The 21,613-nt window shown below is 46.7% G+C and overlaps 1 protein-coding gene across 1 annotated transcript; it reads right to left on the bottom strand.

Moving 5' to 3' along the window:
- Window positions 1–40: 40 nt before the first annotated feature.
- On the bottom strand, window positions 41–4,599 carry NICN1 (nicolin 1, tubulin polyglutamylase complex subunit). Its single transcript, XM_014840419.3, has 6 exons — window positions 4,327–4,599; window positions 2,720–2,896; window positions 2,334–2,447; window positions 1,802–1,873; window positions 1,358–1,462; window positions 41–1,283 (listed from the first exon to the last, which is right to left on the bottom strand). The coding sequence occupies exons 1-6, from the start codon at window positions 4,456–4,458 to the stop codon at window positions 1,242–1,244; spliced, it is 642 nt and encodes a 213-aa protein (XP_014695905.1). The 5' UTR covers window positions 4,459–4,599; the 3' UTR covers window positions 41–1,241.
- Between the last annotated feature and the right edge of the window lie 17,014 nt (window positions 4,600–21,613).

Genomic DNA, 21,613 nt, shown 5'->3' with positions numbered 1-21,613 from the left:
AGTTCTCCCACTGGGCACACACAAGCAGCCAGCACAGTCATGCATTCCACAAGTATTTATTCATCTTGCTGCACACTGGGCCTTGTGCTGGGTGCTGAAAAAACAGCTGTGAATGAAGCACAGTCCCTGCCATCCCAGGGACCTCCCCCCAACATATACACACACACACTGAGGGCCGCTACTCCCTGAGCACAGGACTATGGTCATTACCCTCTTAGCAAAAGCTGAATGGGGCTAAGTAAATGATGCTGCTGGCAAAGATACCACCTGGAAGAACTCTGATAGGTGAGAGTAGAGAGCAGCCACCAAAAAATAGCTGACCTTCCCCCAGGAAGCTGTTGAGCCACACAAACGTCTGATTTTCCAGGTCCAATACACACTGCAGTACTGTAGCCCCCAGAGGCAAAGCCAGGAAAAACCAGAGAGAAACAGGATTTTCTCATAAGGAAGAGCAGCCTGCCTTATTCAGCAGCTGGTCTGGGATTGTAGAGCACCTAAGCCTTTTAAAAAACACCAATGAGAACCCTCACCGGGACCCACCCCCCACTAAAGTTGATCCCTCATCACACTATCATACTGAGCATGACTCTTGGAAGGAAGCAGCAGGGAGAAGAGACAATGATGTGTTTTGGACTGTGTCAGATGCACACTCCAGGAGCCAGCTCAGGGACTAAGGGACTCAGGCTGCCCAAACCCGGAGCTTTGATCCCTAAGCAGGCAACAGAAGAGTTGATACAGGAAATGTTTTTGTGGGCATAACACAAAGGGAAAGAAGACCACTAGGGGGTGCAAGAGGAAGAAATGGGGCTCTTGTTTCTCCTTCAAGCTTCCAAACTACAAGAGTGCCACAGCTATAGCAGCCTTCCAAGGCTACATAGACTAGATTCTAGCAGGTCACCCCAGCCCACTGCACTCCGAGTGAGAAACAGGCAGATGACAGGAGTGTGCATGTTGGCAGGAGAGGTAGATGGTACATGGGGATTCTTAGTAAGTAGAACTGGTGTGTTTTTAGGGTAGACTTTCAGGTTGCAGTCAGGTGAGGACAGAGGACACTCCCACCAGGACCTCATGCTGAAGCAATACAGTCAACCTCCAAGAATCTTGAATCTGTGAACGTGGCCCAGACAGAATGGGCATGCAGGCAACACTTGGAATGCAGATGGAAAGGACTTCAGCCTCTGACGGCCCAAACCAGGCCTGAGTGGGCATGGAAGGCCAATGTCTTGGCTAAGAGCCATGGCTCAAGTGTAGGACAGCAAGTTCAGGTCATAACAGCCATCCACCTGCAACACAAAAGACCATCAGATCTGACCTGCTCAGAGCAACAGGAGCAAAGCAGAGGGAAGTGATCACTCACATCAAAGCGGCCGATCCTTGTGGAGGTGTGACTGGCCCGGATCATCTCTGTCAGCGCCCACATCTGCTGCACCTCGGAGGATACCCTGCTGGGGTCTGGGAGACCCTGATCCAGAAGGAGGAGTCAGTGGCCATGGGTCTCTCCTTAGCAGTGCCCTCAGAGCTCCAGAGAGGCCAAGTTGGGTACAGGACCCCCCAGCTAAGACCAGTAACATTCCTAGATGACTTGTGAAACATGATGTTGAGGACTGATGTGCAGTAGGCGGCCTAGCCCCACAGAGAGATGCCTCAAATCCCCTGGAGCACCCAGGAGGAAGATGGCATAGAGTGAACGAAGGGCCCTGGGTCCAGCCCTGTATTCTTGCATAAAGGAGACCAACCACCTAGGCCAGTGCTGGACACAAGAGCTATTCACACATGGTTCTTACCCAGGGTAAGGGCTTACCTCAAGGAGTGGAACAGGCTGCTCACAAGGCACTGGGTGGGAAAGCCACTTGGGGAAGGTCATGGAGGGGCTCTGCAAAGCAAAGGCATACTGTCCCGAGGGATGCAGAGTGGGACAGCCCTGGGACCAGATTCCAAGGTCCTAGGAGCAGAGACCCTGAGCCTCAGACACTGGGAAAACTCTGTTCAGGGGTCCACAGAGGCCCAAGGGGCAGTCAGACTAACTAAGTACTTCTGCTATGCAGAAAGAGGCTCCGGGAACACAAGGAACAGGAGTATCTCCCAGCATTTGAAGGCTCCAGCTCTGAAAGAGGCAGGTGGCTCCAAAGATCAGGGGATATGGGGACTTGGCCTCACCTCTAATCATGAGCTTTCAGCATTCCCACCTGGCTAACTTCCATGAAGTCCTCCTTCTGAATCTCACCATCCTTACCCATCCACTCCCATCCCCACCCCAACCCCCAGCTCTCCCAGCTATAGCTAGGAGCCTCCTGGGGAAAGGATCAACCAATAGCTCTGAACTAGTCACTTACCTTGGGTCCTTGCTGGTAGATCTGCAGCTCCTCCACTGTGAAAGACAGCCACAGTGGCGATGGCTGTCGCAGAATCAGGCGCAGCTCCAGTACTCTGGCCATATCACACAGCATCTAACACATACACACACACATACACAAAGACACAAGGACCCAGGGAGGCCCCAGCTCACTGCCCAGGAGTTTCCTAATCAGCAATGAGCCAAGATGCTGCCTCCCCAGGCCCTTGAGAAGGAAAGAGCAATGGTCCCTCCAAGGCATTTGCCAAAGAGCTACAGCCCAGGCCACCCTTGCCCCGCCTCTTGCTTTTTGGTATCCTGGCCAATCCCCAGGCCCCCTAAGAGCCCTCATCTGGGTTGCCCCGGCCATGCTGAGTCCCAGCTGACCTGGTGCTTGAACAGCGATACATACTCCTGGGCTCCCTCCTCACTGTGTGGATCGGGCATCAGGCAGTAGTCCCGCAGGCAGGTTACCCACTTGGCCGGTGTGTGCATCGAGGTGTGCTGGCGAACACGGATGCTCAGAAAGGCTGTGTAGTAATTCTTAAACATGATCTCCTGCAACTAGAGCGCACACAACCCACCACGACAAATCAGAACCAGTCCCAGGGCCTGAGAGGCTCAAAGGCACCATCTCCTCCTCCCCTTAGGAAGGTATTCTTCTACCAATCTAACAATTTCAACAAGCATCCACTGGGGCCCAAAGACAATTTTGCTTTCCTAGAAGAGCTCACAGTCTAAATGAACAGGTCGTGCAAATAAACCACGACCACAGATCTTGCCACATGTCTAACATGCTGCCAGAGGTCAGAGCTGTAACTCTAGAGGAGGAAGAAAATGTACAGATGAGCCCTGAAGGAGGAAGAGTTCACCAAAGTGGACCAGGAAAGGTAAAGAATGTAAAAGTAGCATATACAAAGGAGCACCAAAAGGTGAGAGAATCTGGCACACCCCTGGAATACTAAGTGATTTGGCCTGGCTACAGTTCTCATCACTGGACACTCATCAGAATCACCTAAGGAAGTTTTTTAAAAAAATATAGGTGTATAGGCTCCACCTCAGACACACTGAAACAGAATCTCCAGGGCTGGGCCCTTTAATGAAGTCGCTCAACTTATAGTAAGGAAAAGCTTGATGGAGAATCACATACTACAGGACAAAGTGCATGGAGCTGAGAAGAAGGCAGGGTGCAGACATAGAGTGGCCCTGAATGCCAGGCAACTAGAAAGTGGACTTTGCCCTCTGTGTTGAAGTCCTGCAGTGTCCATTCACTCTGCCAGCAGATGTGGAAGGCAACTGGAGAGTGGAAAATGAAGCCATTGGAGATCCTGTTGAAGGATGAGTTGAACCTGACCTCCAGCAAGGACTGTAGGAATGGGCAGGAGGCAGGTTTGGGGGTAAGTCATTGTCTAATGATCCCCAGCCAGTAGCCAGGGACAAAATGACCTCTCACTTCCATTTGGTTCAGAACTGTATTTCCAGCACCTAGCCTACTATTTTGGCACTTCCGTGCCAGCGCTGTCCTAGACATGGGGGAGAGATGTTGAAGAGAACAGGCCAGGGATGGCCTGGTGGCACAGCGGTTAAGTGCGCAAGTTCGCTTCCCCGGTGTGGGGTTCGCTGGTTCGGATCCCAGGTGCAGACATGACACCGCTTGGCAAGCCATGCTGTGGTAGGTGTCCCACATATAAAGTAGGGGAAGATGGGCACTATGTTAGCTCAGGGCCTGTCTTCCTCAGCAAAAAGAGGAGGATTGGCAGCAGTTAACTCAGGGCTAATCTTCCTCAGGAAAAAAAAAAAAAAAAAAGAACAGGCCAGGAAGCTGGATTCTAGTAAGTATGCGTTAACTAAAGGAATAAACAAATCCTTAACTGATTCGCCAGGGCGAAGATACTGCAGAGGCTTTCTGTAAAAGATTAAATGCCTCGGACACACCCCAGTTCCCAGGTCAGCCCCGCCCAGGAGCACCGGTCGCGCCCACTGGGCTTGCTCACCTCGAAGGGCGCGACGCTGGGGAAGGTGACATCGATGACCAGCACTCCAGGCCGGCCTTGGGAGGTCCGCACGTCGCCCACCTGCAGGGCCACGGTGCCTTTCACATGGCAGGGCACCGACACGCGGGACATGGTGCCAGCGACAGCGACCAAGCACAACTGCCACTCCTGGCCTCGGACCACTGGTCCTTCCCGGTGTTCCCACCCGAGCTCCAAGAACTACAACTCCCGGGTGGACTCGCGCTAGGCCAGCCCAGCCAATCACCGATGATCAGGGCGGGCGGGGAGTCGGAAGTGCCTGCGGAAGTGCTGCTTCAGCCAATCACCGCGCGAGCCTTCGAGAGCCACCGCCGGCCAGGCCAGACACAGGGGACTCGTTCTGTATCTAAGCAGTCCTGAAGCTTCTGGGAGCTCCGAGACTTGCTCCGTTACTGCCTCTGTGCAGGGCGATCGTCAGTAAAAGCCATGGGCAAAAATGAGCATACTGCCTGGCCGACATTAATTGCAAAAATAGATACTAACCCTTTTTTTTAAATGGGCAAAGAATTTGAACAGATAATTCACAAAAGAAGATAAATAGCCAATAAGCCCATGAAAAGATGCTTAACGTGATTATTCATCAGGGGAATAGAAATTAGAACCCACACACACCCATTAAACAGGCTAAAATTAAGACTGGAAGGATGTGGAGTGCCTGGAACTCTCATCCATTGATAATTTCCTGCCGTTTTGAAAAACTGTTTGGCGTTTCTTTAAAAACTAAATTTATACCTGCAATATGATCCAGCCATTGCACTCCTGAGTGTTTAGCCAAGACAAATGAAAACATACCTCCACCCAAGAGCCTTATTCATAATACCCAAAAATTGGAAATAACCCAAATGTCCAACAGATGAACAGATTAGCTAATTGTTGTATATCCATACAGTGGAATACTACTCAACAATAAAAAGAAATGAACAAATCCAAGTATGTATTAGCAGTTGAATGCATAAACAAAAGGTGGTCTGTGTATAATAAATATATAATTGTTCAGCCTTAAAAATGAATTGAATTCTGATACATACTTCAACGTGGATGAACATTGAAAATATTATCCTAAGTGAAAAAAGTCAGACATAAAAGGGCAAACATTGTACGCTTCCACTTATATGAAGTACCTAGAATAGGCAAATTCATAGAGACAGAAAGTAGAATCGAGGTTGCCAGGGGGCTGGGAGTAACAGGAAAGAAGAGTCCTTGACAGGTACAGATTTTTTGTTTAGGATGATGAAAAGAATTTTGGAAATACTGGTGATGGTTACACAACACTATGAATATACTTAATTCCACTGAATTATACACTTAAAATGAGTAAAATGGTAAATTTTAAGTTATATCTATTTTAGCACAATTTTTTTAAAAAAGGAGTGAACAACTAGTATACACACCACCACTGCCAGATCTCAAATGCACTATGTTAAGCAAAAGAAGTCAGACCCAAAACATGATACACTGTATGATTCCACTTACATAAAGTACTACAAAGGTCAAAACTAATCTATAGTAATATAAATCAGAAGAGTTTTACCTGGGGCCAGAGGTGAAGGGAGGGGACTGACTGTGAAGTACAAGGAAATATTTTGGGCTGATGGAAACGTTCTATAACTTGATTGTGGTGCTAGTTATATTTGTCTAGACCTCTGTCAAAATTCATTAAGCTGAATTTTTTTTTCCTCCCCGAAGGCCCAGTGCACGGTTGTATATCCTAGTTATAAGTTCTTCTAGTTCTTCTCTGTGAGCTGCTGCCACAGCATGGCAACTGACAGACCAGTGGTGTGGTTCTGTGACCAGGTAACCAACCTGTACCACCAAAATGGTGAGAGTGCTGAACTTTAACCACTAGGCCATCAGGGCTGGCTCTAAACTGAGTATGTAAGATTTGTATATTTTGTTGTATCTAAATTATGCCTCAATAAATTTGATTTAAAGAGAAAAAAGCAAAGCAAAAATTAAATAGTAACCATCGTATTTACCATCATCCCCATCCTTTGGGGTATTTACAGAAACAATGCCTCAGAGATTGTCAGTTAAGCTTGTGTTTTTGTTTTTGGTTTTTTTTTTTGAGGAAGATTAACCCTGAGCTAACTACTGCCAGTCCTCCTTTTTCTGCTGAGGAAGACTGGCCCTGAGCTAACATCCGTGCCCATCTTCTTCTACTTTCTATGTGGGACACCTACCACAGCATGGCATGCCAAGTGGTGCCGTGTCTGCACCCGAGATCCGAACCGGCGAACCCTGGGCCTCTGAGAAGCAGAATGTGCAAACTTAACCACTGCGCCACCAGGCCAGCCCCCAAGGTTGTTTTATAGATAACAAAGAAGTGGTCCAGGGACCAGCCCCATGGCCAAGTGGTTAAGTTCGCGCACTCCCCTTCAGCAGCCCAGGGTTTCACCGGTTGGGATCCTGGGCGCGGACATGGCACCACTCATCGGGCCATGCTGGGGTGGCATCCCACATGCCACAACTAGAAGGACCCACAACTAAAAATACACAACTATGTACCGGGGGGGCTTTGGGGAGAATAAGGAAAAATAAAATCTTTAAAAAAATAAGAAGTGGTCCAGTGATTTCCCAAGCCAAGAAAGCAGTATGGAGTAGAGCTGGAACCAGGACATTTTTGGGGGCTCCCACCTCCTAGGTCAGAACCCGCCACGCAATCGTCAGCTTTGGTGACCTATGCCTTCTCTGTGTTGAGGGGCCCCAGAAACACAGGCTCATTGTAGCCCATAGGGCTCTCATAGTGGGGCGTCAAATAGACACAAAATCAGGATTCCAGGGCCTGGCCTGGTGGCGTAGTGGTTAAGTTCACACACTCTGCTTGAGCTGGCCTCGTGGCCGAGTGGTTAAGTTCGCGCCCTCCACTGCAGGCGGCCCAGTGTTTCGTTGGTTCGAATCCTGGGCGCAGACATGGCACTGCTCATCAAACCACACTGAGGCAGCGTCCCACAATGCCACAACTAGAAGGACTCACAACGAAGAATATACAACTATGTACCCGGGGGCTTTGGGGAGAAAAAGGAAAAAAATAAAACCTTTAAAAAAAAAAAATAGAGGGGGGCTGGCCCCGTGGCCGAGTGGTTAAGTTCGCGCGCTCCGCTGCAGGCGGCCCAGAGTTTCGTTGGTTCGAATCCTGGGCGCGGACATGGCACTGCTCATCAGACCACGCTGAGGCAGCGTCTCACATGCCACAACTAGAAGGACCCACAATGAAGAATATACAACTATGTACCGGGGGGCTTTGGGGAGAAAAAGGAAAAAATAAAATCTTTAAAAAAAAAAAATACAGGAAGATTGTCACAGATGTTAGCTCAGATACAATCTTCCTCAACAAAACAAAACAAAACAGGATTCCAGGCCAGCTTAAGGAACAACAGCCCGGAGGAGTTGTGCCTTCCCAGCCCAGGCCTGGAAATTTCTAGTGACAGAAAACATTCCCTGTCTCCTCATTGGCTGTTTTCAGGGGAAAACAATTTGTAACCTTGGGTGTCCTGGACTGGCCATTGCCATCTCCATTTTGACTCAGACTAATGATTCAGTGCCTGGGTCCCTCCAGGTTCCTGAGAATTTCCCCTTCAGGGAGCCCACCCCATGCTAGAGCAGAGGCTTCCCCAAATCCCAAAGGACTGTAGGCTCCCTAGGAATCGGGAGGATCTAAACAGGCTCTGGTCTTCAGGGCTTAACTCTGAGAGCATAGTCACAGCAGATACAGACCTGTGTGGCTCCTCACTGCAGATGAGTCTCCTCTCATATCTCTCTAGTGGACAACCACCTTCACTCCAGCCCCTCCAGACCATTAGCCACACTGTAGCAAGATGACCTTTTTAGTGTGAAATTTTCATGGAATCCCTCTGCCTGAGGATCAAATCTAAAAGCTCTTAATAAGTCCATGAGTCCAGGACATGGATGGGCTCTGCCCACAGGCTGCTCAAAACCTGCCTGCTCCCCCAACCCTGACACATTCACTCTAGTTCCTCCCACATGTTGCCATCTCTCTCCTTCCAGTCTGCACACAGGCTACTCGCTGCCCATGACACTCTTAGGTCACTTCTACTCCACCTGCCACCTTTCCACCCTTCAGTTCTTAGTTTAGATTTTAATTTTTCAGGGAGTCTTTTCTTGTTCTCCTGGACTAAGCCAGATCACTGTACATTGTCAGAGGCTCTCTACATCTTATTGTAATCGTTCCTCAAAGCCTGTCTCCCACACTGGGCTATGTAGGGTAGGAGAGCAGGGATTTAGTCTGTCTGTTTGTATCCCACATCTCCTAGCATCATGCTGGGCACAGCGGGTGCTCAAATACATTCCAAATGAACAAATTATTGTTCAATTTTAGGAACTTACACTTCCAGCCAGAGTAACTGGGAAAATATTTACCCTCCCAGTTGACTCAACTAAACAACCCAGCAAAACATATGAAACAACCGTTTTCAGACACTGTACATCAGGCTGCATAGGACAGTGATCCCTGAGAGAGGAGAAACAAAACAAAATGAGTTCAATGATTATCACAGTTTACTGTCTGAAGAGTTTCCAAGTGCAATGAGGGGGAACCCACGTGGAGTTTGTCACACTCCCTGAGTTGAAGAGACAAAACCGGAAGTTTGGAAAGGCGAAGACGGCTAGAGGCTACAGAGAACAGAGCTGCACTGAGAGATGACTCCAGGGGGTTCCCCTTGAGGCTTCAACTTATTAATAATCAGCACATTTATGTGAGGAAACTACCCGTGGCCAAGGAAAGAACTACCCAAAAGGATTAAAAGATAACAATCACCAAATCTTACTCAGAGCCAGAAATAGTTTGTATTCCTGCCTGGCATGGTAAAAAAGCTCCTAATTCATGGGACATTGTATAGAGAAATTAGAAATGTGTTACTTCAGTTGTGGATAAAAATTTGCCCTGGACTAAAATCTGCTCTGATTCCACTAATAAAGCTTAAAATCAAGCCTCAAAATGATCAAAATGTTTAAATGTATCCCAGAACAAAGGTCAATATTTATAGGAATACAATATTTACCAAAAAGGTAAAATTTGCCATGTCTCACATCCAATTATAAATTACCAGAAATGTGAAGAAGCAGAAAAATATAATGAAGAGAAAAATCAAGCAATAGAAACAGACCCAGAAATAACAGATGATAGAATTAGCAGACAAAGCCATTAAAATTTGAACTTAATATAGAGGCCGGCCCAGTGACGCAGTAGTTAAGTTTGCACGTTCCACTTCTCAGCAGCCCGGGGTTTGCTGGTTCAGATCCCTGGTGCGGACATGGCACCGCTTGGCACCGCTTGGCACACCATACTGTGATAGGCATCCCACGTATAAAGTAGAGGAAGATAGGCACAGATATGAGCTCAGGGCCAGTATTCCTCAGCAAAGAGGAGGATTGGCAGTAATTAGCTCAGGGCTAATCTTCCTCAAAAAAAAAAACCTTGAACTTAATATTCTGTATGGTCCAGAAAGTAGAAGAAATATTGAGCATGTTCTATATATATTGAGAGAGAGAGAAAGAGAGTATAAGGAATTGCCTCATGCAACTATGGAGGAAAACTCCCAAGATCTGCAGTTGGCAAGGTGGAAACTCAGGACAGCCAATGAGTAGTTCTACTTCAAGTCTGAGGGCCTGAGAACCAGGAGAGTTGATGATGTAATTTCCTGTCCAAAACCTGGCAGGCTCTAGCTCCAAGAAGAGCTGATGTTTCAGTACAGTCCAAAGGCTAGAAAAGACCAATGTTCCAGCTCAAGCATTCAGGCGAGAGGAGTTTCCTCTTACTCTGCTTTTTTGTTCTATTAAGTCTTCAATTGGTTGGATGAGGCCCATGCATATTAGGGAGGGCAATGTGCTCTATTCAGTCTATTCAAATGTTAATCTCACACAGAAACACCCTCACAGACACACACTCTGAATAATGCTTGGTTAAATATCTAGATATCCTGTGGTACAGTCAAGTTGACACAAAAAATTAACCATCACAGAGTGGTGGGGCGTTTTTTTGTTTGTTTGTTTTGAGGAAGATTAGCCCTGACCTAACATCTGCTGCCAATCCTCTTTTTTGCTGAGGAAGACTGGCCCTGAGCTAGCAGCCATGCCCATCTTCCTCTATTTTATATGTGGGACGCCTGCCACAGCATGGTGTGCCAAGCAGTGCCATGCCTGCAGCCGGGATCCAAACCAGAGAACCCTGGGCCGTCAAAGCAGAATGTGGGAACCCAACCACTGCACCACCTGGCTGACCCCTATGGGATTTTTTTGTTTTGTTTTTTTGGTGAGGAAGGTTGCCATTGGCCCTAAGCTAACATTTGTTGCCAGTTTTCCTCTTTTTGTGTATGTGGGATGCCACCACAGCATGGTCTGATGAGCGATGTGTAGCTCTGTGCCCAGGATCTGAATCTGTGAACCCCCCGCTGCTGAAGCAGAGCACGCAAACTTAACTACTACATCACAGGCCCAGCCCCCAACAGAGTGTTTTTAAATTTCCACATATTTGTGATTTTTTTTTTGTTTTCCTTCTTTTTTTCATTTCTACTTTCATTCCATTGTGATCAGAAAAGATGTTTTGTATGATTTCATTCTCAAAATTTCTTATGATTTGTTTTGTAACTAATATATGGCCTATCCTAGAGAATGTTCTATGTGCAGTTGAGAAGAATGTGTATTCTGCTGTCGTTGGGTAGGTGTTCTGTACACGTCTGTTAGGTCTATTCACTTTACAGTGTTGTTCAAGTCCTCCATTTCCTTATTGATCTTATCTGGTTATTCTATCCATTACTGAAAGTGGAGTATTGAACTGTTATTGTAGCATTCTATTTCTCCTTTCAATTCTGTGAATTTTTGCTTCATAAATTTTGGGGCTCTGTTGTTAAATGTGTATATTTGTAATTGTTATATCTTATTGCTGTATTGTACCTTTTATTAATATATTTTCTCCTTTGTCTCTTGTAATCTGTTTTGATTTAAGTCTATTTTGTCTTACAATAATATAGCCACCCAGCTCTCTTTTGGTTACTGTTTGCATGCAATATATTTTTCCACCCTTTTACTTTCAGCCTGTTTGTGTCCTTTCATCTAAAGTGAGTCTTGGGGCCGGCCCTGTGGCACAGCGGTTAAGATCACACATTCTGCTTCAGCAGCCCAGGGTTCACTGGTTCGGATCCCAGGTGCAGACATGGAGCCGCTTAGCAAGCCATGCTGTGGCCGACATCCCACATATAAAGTAGAGGAAGATGTGACGGATGTTAGCTCAGGGCCAGTCTTCCTCAGCAAAAAGAGTAGGATTGGCAGCAGATGTTAGCCCAGGGCTAATCTTCCTCAAAAAAATAATAAATAAATAAATAAATAAAGTGAGTCTCTTATAGATAGCATATAGATAGATCTTGTTTTTTTTTTTAATCCAATCTGCCAATCTGTCTTTTAATAGGAAAGTTTAATCTATTTACATTTAATGTGATTACTGATAAGGATTTACTTGTCACATTTAGCTATTTGTTTTCTGTATATTTTATGATTTTCGTTCCTCAATTCCTCCATTTCTGCCTTTTTGTTTGTATTTAGTTGATTTTTTGCAGTGTACCACTTTGATTCACTTCTTTCTTTTTTTTGTAAATTTTAAACTATATTTTCAGTGGCTAATTTGGGGATTACAACTGACACCTTAAATTTATAACAAGCTAGTTTGAATAATGCCAACTTAATTTCAATAGTTTACAAGCATTCTGGTCCTATACGTCTCTATTCCTTCCCCTCTGCATTGTTATTGTCACAAATTTCATCTTTATACATTTTATGACTATTAACATAGATTTAAAATTGTTGTTTTATGTATTTTCCTTTTATTTATTTTTTTATTGAGCTAACATTGGTTTACAACATTATATGTTTCACGTGTACAACATTAAATTTTGACTTCTGAGTACACTACAGCATGCTCACCACACCAAAATCTAATTTCCGTTTGTTACCATATAATTGACACCCTTTACCCATTTCACCTTCCCCGACCCACCTTCCCCTCTGCTAACCACCAATCTGTTCTCTGTATCTATGTGTTTGTTTTTGTTTTGTTTTGTTTGTTCATTTATTTTGTTTTTTGAATGTTCCACATATGAGTGAAATCATATGGTGTTTGTCTTTCTCTGCATGACTTGTTTCACTTAACATAAAATTCTCAAGATCTGTCCTTGTTGTTGCAAGTGACAAGATTTCATTTTTTTTGTGGCTGAGTAGTATTCTATTGTGTGTGTGTGTGTGTGTGTGTGTATCTTTCTATCTATCTATCTGTCTATCTATCTATGTGTCTAATTGTCTATCTATATATACCACATCGTCTTCATCCATTCATCCTTCAGTGGGCACTTAGGGTTTTTCTGTATCTTGGCTATTGTAAATAATGCTACAATGAACATAGGGGTGCATATATCTTTTTGAATTAGTGTTTTTGTATTCTTCGAATAAATACCTAGAAGCAGACTAGCTGGATCATATGGTAGTTCTATTCTTAATTTTTTGAGGAGTCTCCATACTGTTTTCCATAGTGGCTGCACCAATTACCTCCCCATCGTGTACAGGGTTTCCTTTTCTCCACATCCTCTCCAATATTTGTTATTTTGTGTCTGTTTGATAATAGCCATTCTAAAGGGTGTGAGATGATATCTCACTGTGGTTTTGATTTGCGTTTCCCTAATAATTACTGAATTTGAACATCTTTTCGTGTACCTGTTGTCCATCTGTATGTCTTCTTTGGAAAACTGTCCATCTAGATCCTCTGCCCATTTTTTAATCAAGTTGTTTGTTTTTTGTTGTTGAGTTGTATGAGTTCTTTATATTTTGGATACTAGCCCCTTATCAGATATATGATTTGCAAATATCTTCTCCCATTTGATAGGTTGTCTTTTTGTTTTGTTGATGGTTTCCTTTGCGGTGCAACAGCTCTTTAACTTGATGTAGTGCCATTTGTTTATTTTTTGCTTTTTGAAATTTTTTGCCTGAGGAGACATCCAAAAAGATACTATGCATTTTCCTTTTAAATCATACAGAAGAAAGAAGTTACAAACCAAATGCAAAGTACAATGATATGGTTTTTATATTTACCTATGAAGTTACCTTTACTAGGGTTCTTTATTTTTTTCTTTTCTTTTGAGGAAGATTAGCCCTGAGCTAACATCTCGCTAGCAATCCTCCTCTTTTTGCTGAGGAAGACTGGCCCTGAGCTAACATCTGTGCCCATTTCCTCTGCTTTATACATGGGATGCCTGCCACAGCCTGGCTTGATAAGGGGTGTGCAGGTCTGCACCTCGGATCCAAATCGGTGAACCCCGGGCCGCCTAAACAGATAGCACGAACTTAACCCCTATGCCACCAGCCAGCCCTTAGTGTTATTTTATTTATTTATTTATTTTATTTTTTTTTTTTGAGGAAGATTAGCCCTGAGCTAACTGCTGCCAATCTTCCTCTTTTTGCTGAGGCAGACTGGTCCGGAGCTAACATCCGTGCCCATCTTCCTCTATTTTATATGTGGGATGCCTACCACATCATGGCTTGCCAAGCAGTGCCAATGTCTGCACCTGGGATCTGAACCGGCAAACCCCGGGCTGACAAAGTGGAACGTGTGAACTTAACCACTGCGCCACTGGGCTGGCCGCAAGTCCTCAGTAATTTTAAGAGTGTAATCTGGTTCTGAGACTAAAAACTTTGAGACCTGCTGCTCTAGGATTTATTTATGGAAGTCAAATTGCCAGATCATGGCTTTGGGAGAATGCATACCCTTAAATTTAATCAATAATGCCAAACTTCTTCCCAAAATGGTCATACAGCAATAATCCTTTTAAACCGCACCTCTGGCCATCCTCTCCTAACTCCTCTCTTACACTTCTTACTCCCCTACTCTGGCCACACTGGCCTCCACGTTGTCCCCAACCTCACAGGTTTATTTCCACCTGTTTGTTCATTCTCATTTCTGTCACTTCTCAGCCCTAATATCTCTCCCCTGACATCATACATTTGTTTATATGTTGTCTGATCCACTCTCTGGAAGCACTGTCCAATAGAAGTATAACGCAAGCCACAAATGTGAGCCTCATATGTAATTTTTAAATTCCTAGTAGTCGTGTTAAAAAAGTAAAAGAAATGGGTTAAATTATTTTTAAGATATTTTATTTAACCCAAAATATACAAAATATAATCATTTCAACATAAAATCAATATTTAAAATGTTAATTAGATAGTTTAAATTATTTTTTACTGAATCTTTGACGTCAGATGTATATTTTACTCTTACAGCACTTTTCAATTCAGATTGGTCATATTTCAGGTGATCAATAGTCGTGTTTGGCTAGTGGCTACCATATTTGACAGCATAGCTCTAAAATGTAAACCCTGTAAAAGCAGGGCTTGGTCTGTCTTGTTCCTGGCCAAATCTTCAGCACCTAGAACAGCCTGCCTGGCATATATAGGTGTTCAATTTGTGTTTGTTGAATCCATAAATGAATGGGATGGCACTGTCTCCTGGGATTGGTCCCAGCCCTTCTGAGAACTCTGTCTCCTGGCTGGCCCGTCTCAGGCATAGTCAGGACAGCAGTGCCATCTGCTGGGAAACGGAGAGTCACCCACCCAAGGGGAGTCAGGCTGATGGGGCCGGCATAGGCAGGAGGTGGACTCTGGGTGCCTGGAATGATATTCCTTACCTGAGCCTTGGACCCTCAACTTTCCAAAGGTATTTCTCAAACAATATCTCCTAGTATTACCAAGGCAACTATCGTATCGAGAATCCCATCAATAATCAAAAACAAGGAGACCATGCCAGCCTCCCTTTCACATGGTCCACACCTGAACTCTGGAAATGGCTGACTGAAAGACTCTCCTACAAGCCAGCTTTCTGCCCTGTCCTCCTTAACTTTTGTTGGGTCTGGGTCTTTTGAGATGCTGATGAAAGCCAACCTTCTCCAAGATTGTGCTATGTGCACACACACACACACACACACAAATTGCTCATAATGTTTGGGGATTCAGAAACTCAAAGCTGCCCACAGCCCTCACAGTAAGAACTCCTGCCCTCAGAGTAAGTATGTATAAATTTGTACTGAATGAATGGCATCTTGATCCAATGGCATAGTGAGTTTCCAATAGCAATCAAGTTTCTGATCCAGGTAGGAAAAGCTCCTAGCAATGTTGAATGAACAAAGCTGGGTAATAATAGTAACAATCATAATAACCACTAACACTTATTCAGCATTTTCTATGTGCCAGGCACTGTTCTCTTTACACTTTTTCTTCACTCAACCTCCTCCCCTTCAAGGTAGAAGTCACAATCATTCTCATATTACAGGTGAGACAAACTGAGTAGAAAGGCTGAATAACTTGCCCAGGGCCGTACAGCTGATGAGTGGCCATACAGGAGTTCAACTCTGGCAGAAGGATACCACGTTGTATGTAGAATGTGGTCTCAGCTCTATCAATTTTATTTAACAAATATTTACTGAGCACTTTTTTCACATAGGCATGCAGGGGTGAACTTTTGTTCACTCTCTGCCTTCATAGGGTTTTCACTCTAGTGGAGGAGAAAAGACAAATAAATCAGTTTAAATATAATGTCTAGTAGAGATAAGCACTCTGAACAAAATGGCAAGAAACACAACCAACACACCCTGGTGAGGATTCAGCCAGGTCACTTTGTTAAAGGCTTCCTGGGTCCTAGGGTAGATAGCAGTTCTTTCTTCATCTCCTACTGTGAGTTCAAAGTTGCTGCTTGTCAGCAGGAAGTAGCAAGAAGTGACTAACAAGGCCAGGCTCTGCCTAGGCAGCCACACCGGGCAGTTTACCAGAAGCTCTAAATGAGTGGAAGAGAGATTCAGTTTCAAGATGAACCAGTTGGGAGGGCTGCACTGAGTGGGCAGTTGAAAGTTGGGAGGACGTGAGATTCAGGCAGGACCCATAAGTATGGCATGATTTGGACTTGTGCTATGCTTAGCCCAAGGCCTGGTACATAGTAGGTGCTCAGCAAGTAGGGCGAATGACTGATATAGCTGATAAATGAAAAAACAAAAACAGAAGATGTGTTGATGGGTGTGTGTATGAATGAGAGCCCAGAGCCTCAAAATCTCCCAGAGGCCCACAAGTTGGCAGGCAGACCCATCTGGATGGGCAGAAGGTAGGGGGGCAGCAGGTACTATTGGGAATTTGGGAAGGCCTAGTGTGAGTGGGACAGCCCAGCCCTGGTGAGTGCAGGTCTAGATTCTCAGCTGGGTTTGAAGCCGCCCTTTCTTTTCTTTCTTTCTTTCTCTTTTTTTTTTTTTGAAGCTGACCTTTCCTTCATACTATCTCCAGTAGGATGAGCTGAAGTAGCTCCAAGGAGGTGACAGAGCATGTAGGCCCCTTGAGGCTCCCCTAGCCCAACCTCTATAGGAGGCAGAAGAAATCAAGATGGCCAGGAGTTGGCCCAAGACTCACAACCAGTTGGGGCGAGACCAGACTGGAATTTCTCTGTCCTTAAGCACACTGCAGGGGCTTCTAGCTTGGAGTCCCTGCAAGCACTGCAGGATGTTCAGGGACCTTTTTAAATTATAGGCATGATTGTATGCGTAGGAATGTTTGTCTGGGGAAAGTGTCAATAGATTTTTCAGATTATGAAGGTAAGGAAGGGTGGGTACCCTGCCACGGGGAATGAAATCCATGGTACCCCCTTCCCAGGCTTGGTCTCCAGACAGCCCTACGCTGCCTTCTCAAACGTCGGCTGGCAGCCCCCATTGTCTCTCTTGGGGCTTGCCGTGGAATACTCAGCTGTCCCCATCCAGGACTCTCTCACCAATCAGAGGAGTGACAGGAAACAAGACTTTCTCCTGTCCTTGGGGGCTACTGGGCACAGCTGGGGGCTTAGAGCAGCTTCCTACAGCTGCTGGGGACAGGGAGCCAAGGAATGCTTGTGCTTCCCTGCCTTTCCTGGAACCCACTGTCTTGCTGCTGAAGTCTCTGGGCTCCACCAGGCCCCACTGTGGGTCTCATTGTTGGTACATTTTATCCTATTATGAAAGGAATCTGGAACGAGATGACTCTAGTGTTTGGCAATGTGGGACCAGCAGCTGGCTATCTTGTCAGTTCCCCTATCTCCTTCCCTGAGCTCCTCCTGTTTGGCCCCCACTCCAGACCGTTCTGCTCAGAGTCAGGCAAGTTCCAACAAAGTCTATGATGCCTGGTTAGGGCCTGCTCAGGCAGTCACCTCTGCCCCATTCTTGTCCATTTGGCCAGGCCTGGACAGGCTCTGCTACTGCTGAACACTACCTGGAAATTCACCAAGCCAGCAGGGAACTCAGCTGCCCCTCTCCCCAAAGACCCAGCTGCAGTGACCCCTCCCCTAGGTGGCCTTCTCAGACCCAGCCCTCTACACACCTCCCTGTTGCCCCTTACTGAGGAGCTGGAATACATGCTTCTCTGCTGTCCTGGCTGTGACTTCAATTTCTCTGCCTTTGGCCTTCTTGCACGTCTGGGAATAGAGTAGGAGCTCAGGTAAGGGATTTGAGATTTGATTTGACTACTTCCCTGCCCTCCATCCAGTTCCTTACTCTTTTAGAATTAAGGACCGAAGTGGGCTTAAACACCAGAACTATAGAAGACCCTATAATCAGGCCACCCTGAGAATACTTCTGTCCAACCACTGGCCCTTAGGCCTTTCTGCTGCTCTTTGAAAGGGGTTGGATGACCTGGAGGCCTCTGCCCTTTCTTCCTCACTGGGGTTGCTTTGCAGCCTCTTCCCTCCCTCACTGGTCTCTGAGTACTCCCACAACTCAACAGTGTCAAGACCCCACCAAGGTGAGGCCAGGGTGGCCATTAGCTACTTATACAAGGGGAGAGCAAGACACAGACCTGGCTCTGGTTCTCCAAGTCTGGAAGCCCCTCTCATGAGTCCAAGGCCTCTGTTTCCTGGGCCCTATAGGTGGATGGGTCCTGGTAGTTTTGACACAATTGTATCTATTTGTTCACTTAGTCAGCAAGCATCAGTGGAGTTCCTTACTCTGGGCCAGGCACAGTGAAGACTATGAACATGAACAGAGCTGGGCCATTTACTCACTGTGTTACCTTTGGTAAGTGACTTAACTCTTGAGCCTCAGTTTCCTCATTTGTAACATGGGGCCAATAATAATAACTGCTGCAGAGGGTTGTTGGGAGGCATAGTGAAATTTTGCGTGTCCAGGATGCAGGACAGAGCTCAGTGACAGTAGCTGTTACTATCAAGGGTCATCTTTGCCCTCCAGGAGCTGGAGGTCTCCTAGAGACTATGGGGAGTCAGATGCTGGAAAGGCTTGTGGATGTTGTTCTTTTTATTTTTTATTTTATTTTATTGAGGTCATTTTGGCTTATAATGTTGTGTAAATTTCAGGTGTATGTTATTATATGTCAGTTTTTGTATAGACTGCATTATGTTCACCACCAATAGTCTAGTTTTTATCTGTCACCATATATATGTGCCCCTTTACCCTTTTCACCCTCCCCCCACCCTCTTCCCCTCTAGTAATCACTAATCTGTTCTCCTTTGGATGTTGTTCTTGAATGAGATAGGCAGGACCTGGGCAGGTGGAGAAAGAGGGCCCTGCATAGGTGGTACTCTGCAGGGAGTTGAAGGGCGTGGAGGGTAGGGGATGCGACTGCTGGGCCATGACCAGTCTAGGGCAGATCCCTATTGCCCAGAATGGAGCAGGGTAGGGTTAAATTTATTCTGCAGGTGACTGGAAGTCCCTGAAGCTATGTTGGTTTACAGGGTTTGGACTCCAAAATGTCAATTGGACTCTTGGGGAAGTCTCTCCAGAAGGCTACAAGTCTCCAGCACAGACTTAAGGCTCCAGGAGGCCTCATTTTCAATCAAATGTTCATTCATTCATTCCAATTTTATTGGGTACCTTTTAAGTGCTAGGCCCTGTCTCAGGTGCTAGAGATTCTGTCCTAGGGATAAACTTTAAATCTGACATAATAATATGGTGGGTTAAGCAGGGGTCCAGAGCAGGGACACCTGCCCAGGCCAGAAACTAAGACAGGAGATGACCGGAATGAGGTAGGCCAAGTGCAAAAAAGAATGCTGTGGGCAAAAGTGTCGCATATGGGAAGGTTTGAGGGGAGCTGGCAGATGCCTGGCATGTCTGTAGGAACTTAAAGAGGTTCCACGTGGCTGGGGTCATGTGCAAAGAAAAACTAGGGTAAAAATGTGTTGGTAAGTATTGAGAGAAGTGGAGGGTGGATTGGTAGGAGTGAGGCAAAGTGGAGGGAGGGGGCATGCTGGGCAGGTCAGGGTGAAGTGAGCAGTCCTTTTCTTCCAGCAGTGGGAAGTCAGGCAGAGCACTGAGCAGGGCAGGATCGCAGGGAGATTTGAGTTTGGAAGTTAGCTCTGGCTACTGTCACGTGGAGACTGGGTCAGAAGAGGACAGGGCCCCACAACCCCTCCTCCCTGCAGGCAACAGTTGCTCTGTGGGAGAAAGTGCTCAGAAGACAAAGACCCAGAAAGACAAGGGGGATGTGCTGGGTAGGGACTGGCATCTCACTCTCAGGCTGGCAAGAGGCAAGGGAACCTTGGCTCTGGAGGAGTCTGGGAGCAGCAGCAGCTGTTGCCCCTCGCGAGAGTGCAGGCAGCCCACAGCTGTGGTGGGTCTCCAGGATTTGGGGTCAATGACATCTGAAAGGCAGGGCTGTGGGTGGGCCATCAAGACAGGGGAGGAGGAGGTCGTGGCAGTTCAGCCCTAGGCAGTGTCTCACTCTGATACAGCTGTCTGGGAACAGCTGCTGGCCTGGAAGAGGGAGGGAGCCCAGGCAGCAGCAGGTGAGGAAGCTCCCTATTTGCTGGGCCATGGGAATGAAGGTCTAGAGCCAGTGAGGGTGGGAGGACATTGGGGGAGGGGAAGCATCCTCATGCCCACAGGACAGCCAGTTCCCATGCTTTCAGATGCAACTGGAATTCCTCAGGGAAGGAAAAGCTGGGGTGGGGAATGGAGGGCTAGGGAGGGAGCCAAGTGCTCTCCTCCCCCTTCAATGGTTCCCCCAAAGACCATCCTTTTGAGCTGCACTGCCTCCCTCGGGACCCTTCTGGAGCCCTCCCCTACCTGATCCCTGGATTGTTTTTTTCCCTCTCTCTCCCACCCTTGTTCCTTATCTGTACCTTTGTCACTGCCTTTCTCCTAGGAAGGAAAGTAAACAACCCTGGGCCTTTTGGAAAAGTTTGGCCCACATGGATCAGAGAGAGAAAGGGTCTAGAGAGGGAAAGGGGTTTGCCCAAAGTCCTAGTCAGTCAGAGGCGGGCACCAGGGCCCCTGCCTGTGTGCACCCAGCCCTCTGCGCCTCGACTCTGAGCTGTCCACTAGTACCCACCTATAAGAGCAAGTAAGCCTAGGGCACTCCCAGGCCCTGCCTCCTGTGGGCTCCCACTCCTCTGTCCACCTCAACACCAGGGCCTCAGCACCACTGACACTGAACCAATCGCCAAGGGTCCCAGGCACCAGGGTGAGTACAAGGAAGTTTCAGGTGGAGGGAGGGTAAGGAGTCAGCTGAGGTCAGTCTTCCTTCCTGGGGCACCCCCAACATGGGATGAGCAGATGCTGGGGCCTGGCTCTGAGGCCCAGGATATCCCCTTCAGGAATAGCCTTCCCTCTACCCACAAGTTCCCACCTTTGCATTGTATCAGCTGCCACATTCCCTCACATGCCTGGGGACATAGATATGAGGTGAGGGAGGTAGAGATGAAATGTTTCTTTTCAACTTTTCTGGAAAAATTCCCCACACATCATGAATGGGGCTTTGTATGGCCTTTGGGACATGTCAGCGCCTCTGGAGATAGCTGCCACCATGCTTACAGCCAGTCATGCGCATACCCAGAGGCCCAGAGCCCTGGCTTCAAGCTGGGGTCTCTCTTATCCCAAGGGCCGGTCCTGAGCACAGCCTTCAGTCCTTCCTACTCCAGGCCTTCCTGGCCCCTAGAGTCCCCTGTCAGGTTCAACCTACTGAACCCATCTGATGGACACAGACCTTCTCCTGTCCATTCACGGGTAACCTCAGCCAGGACCTCAGTCCAGTTTGGGTAAGTGGCAGGTGCAGCGAGGCATCTTTGAAGGTTACCAGCCTGAGCAGTGAGCAGGAGTGAGTTGGATGGGACAGCTGACTAAGGCCTCACGTGCTTGCCAGATGACACCCCACCTATCCTGAGGGCCTCCTGAATATCTGTGTCTGGCAGCGGCCCCAGAGGAGTTGGGTGGGGAATTGCCCAAAAGCCTTTCTTGGA

Source organism: Equus asinus, chromosome 21, assembly GCF_041296235.1.
Source record: "Equus asinus isolate D_3611 breed Donkey chromosome 21, EquAss-T2T_v2, whole genome shotgun sequence".
Classification (NCBI taxonomy): Eukaryota; Metazoa; Chordata; class Mammalia; order Perissodactyla; family Equidae; genus Equus; species Equus asinus.
The sequence above is the reverse complement of the archived record's forward strand: the minus strand, read 5'-3'. Positions and strand labels throughout refer to the sequence as shown.

What these genes read in the sequence shown, in the direction of transcription:
- NICN1 (XM_014840419.3), bottom strand. Translation starts at nt 4,458, where the DNA reads ATGTCCCGCGTGTCGGTGCCCTGCCATGTGAAAGGCACCGTGGCCCTG. An exon ending in CCAGCGTCGCGCCCTTCGAG is followed by an intron (nt 2,897 to 4,326) that starts GTGAGCAAGCCC and finishes TGTGCGCTCTAG; the next exon opens with TTGCAGGAGATCATGTTTAA. An exon ending in TATCGCTGTTCAAGCACCAG is followed by an intron (nt 2,448 to 2,719) that starts GTCAGCTGGGAC and finishes TGTATGTGTTAG; the next exon opens with ATGCTGTGTGATATGGCCAG.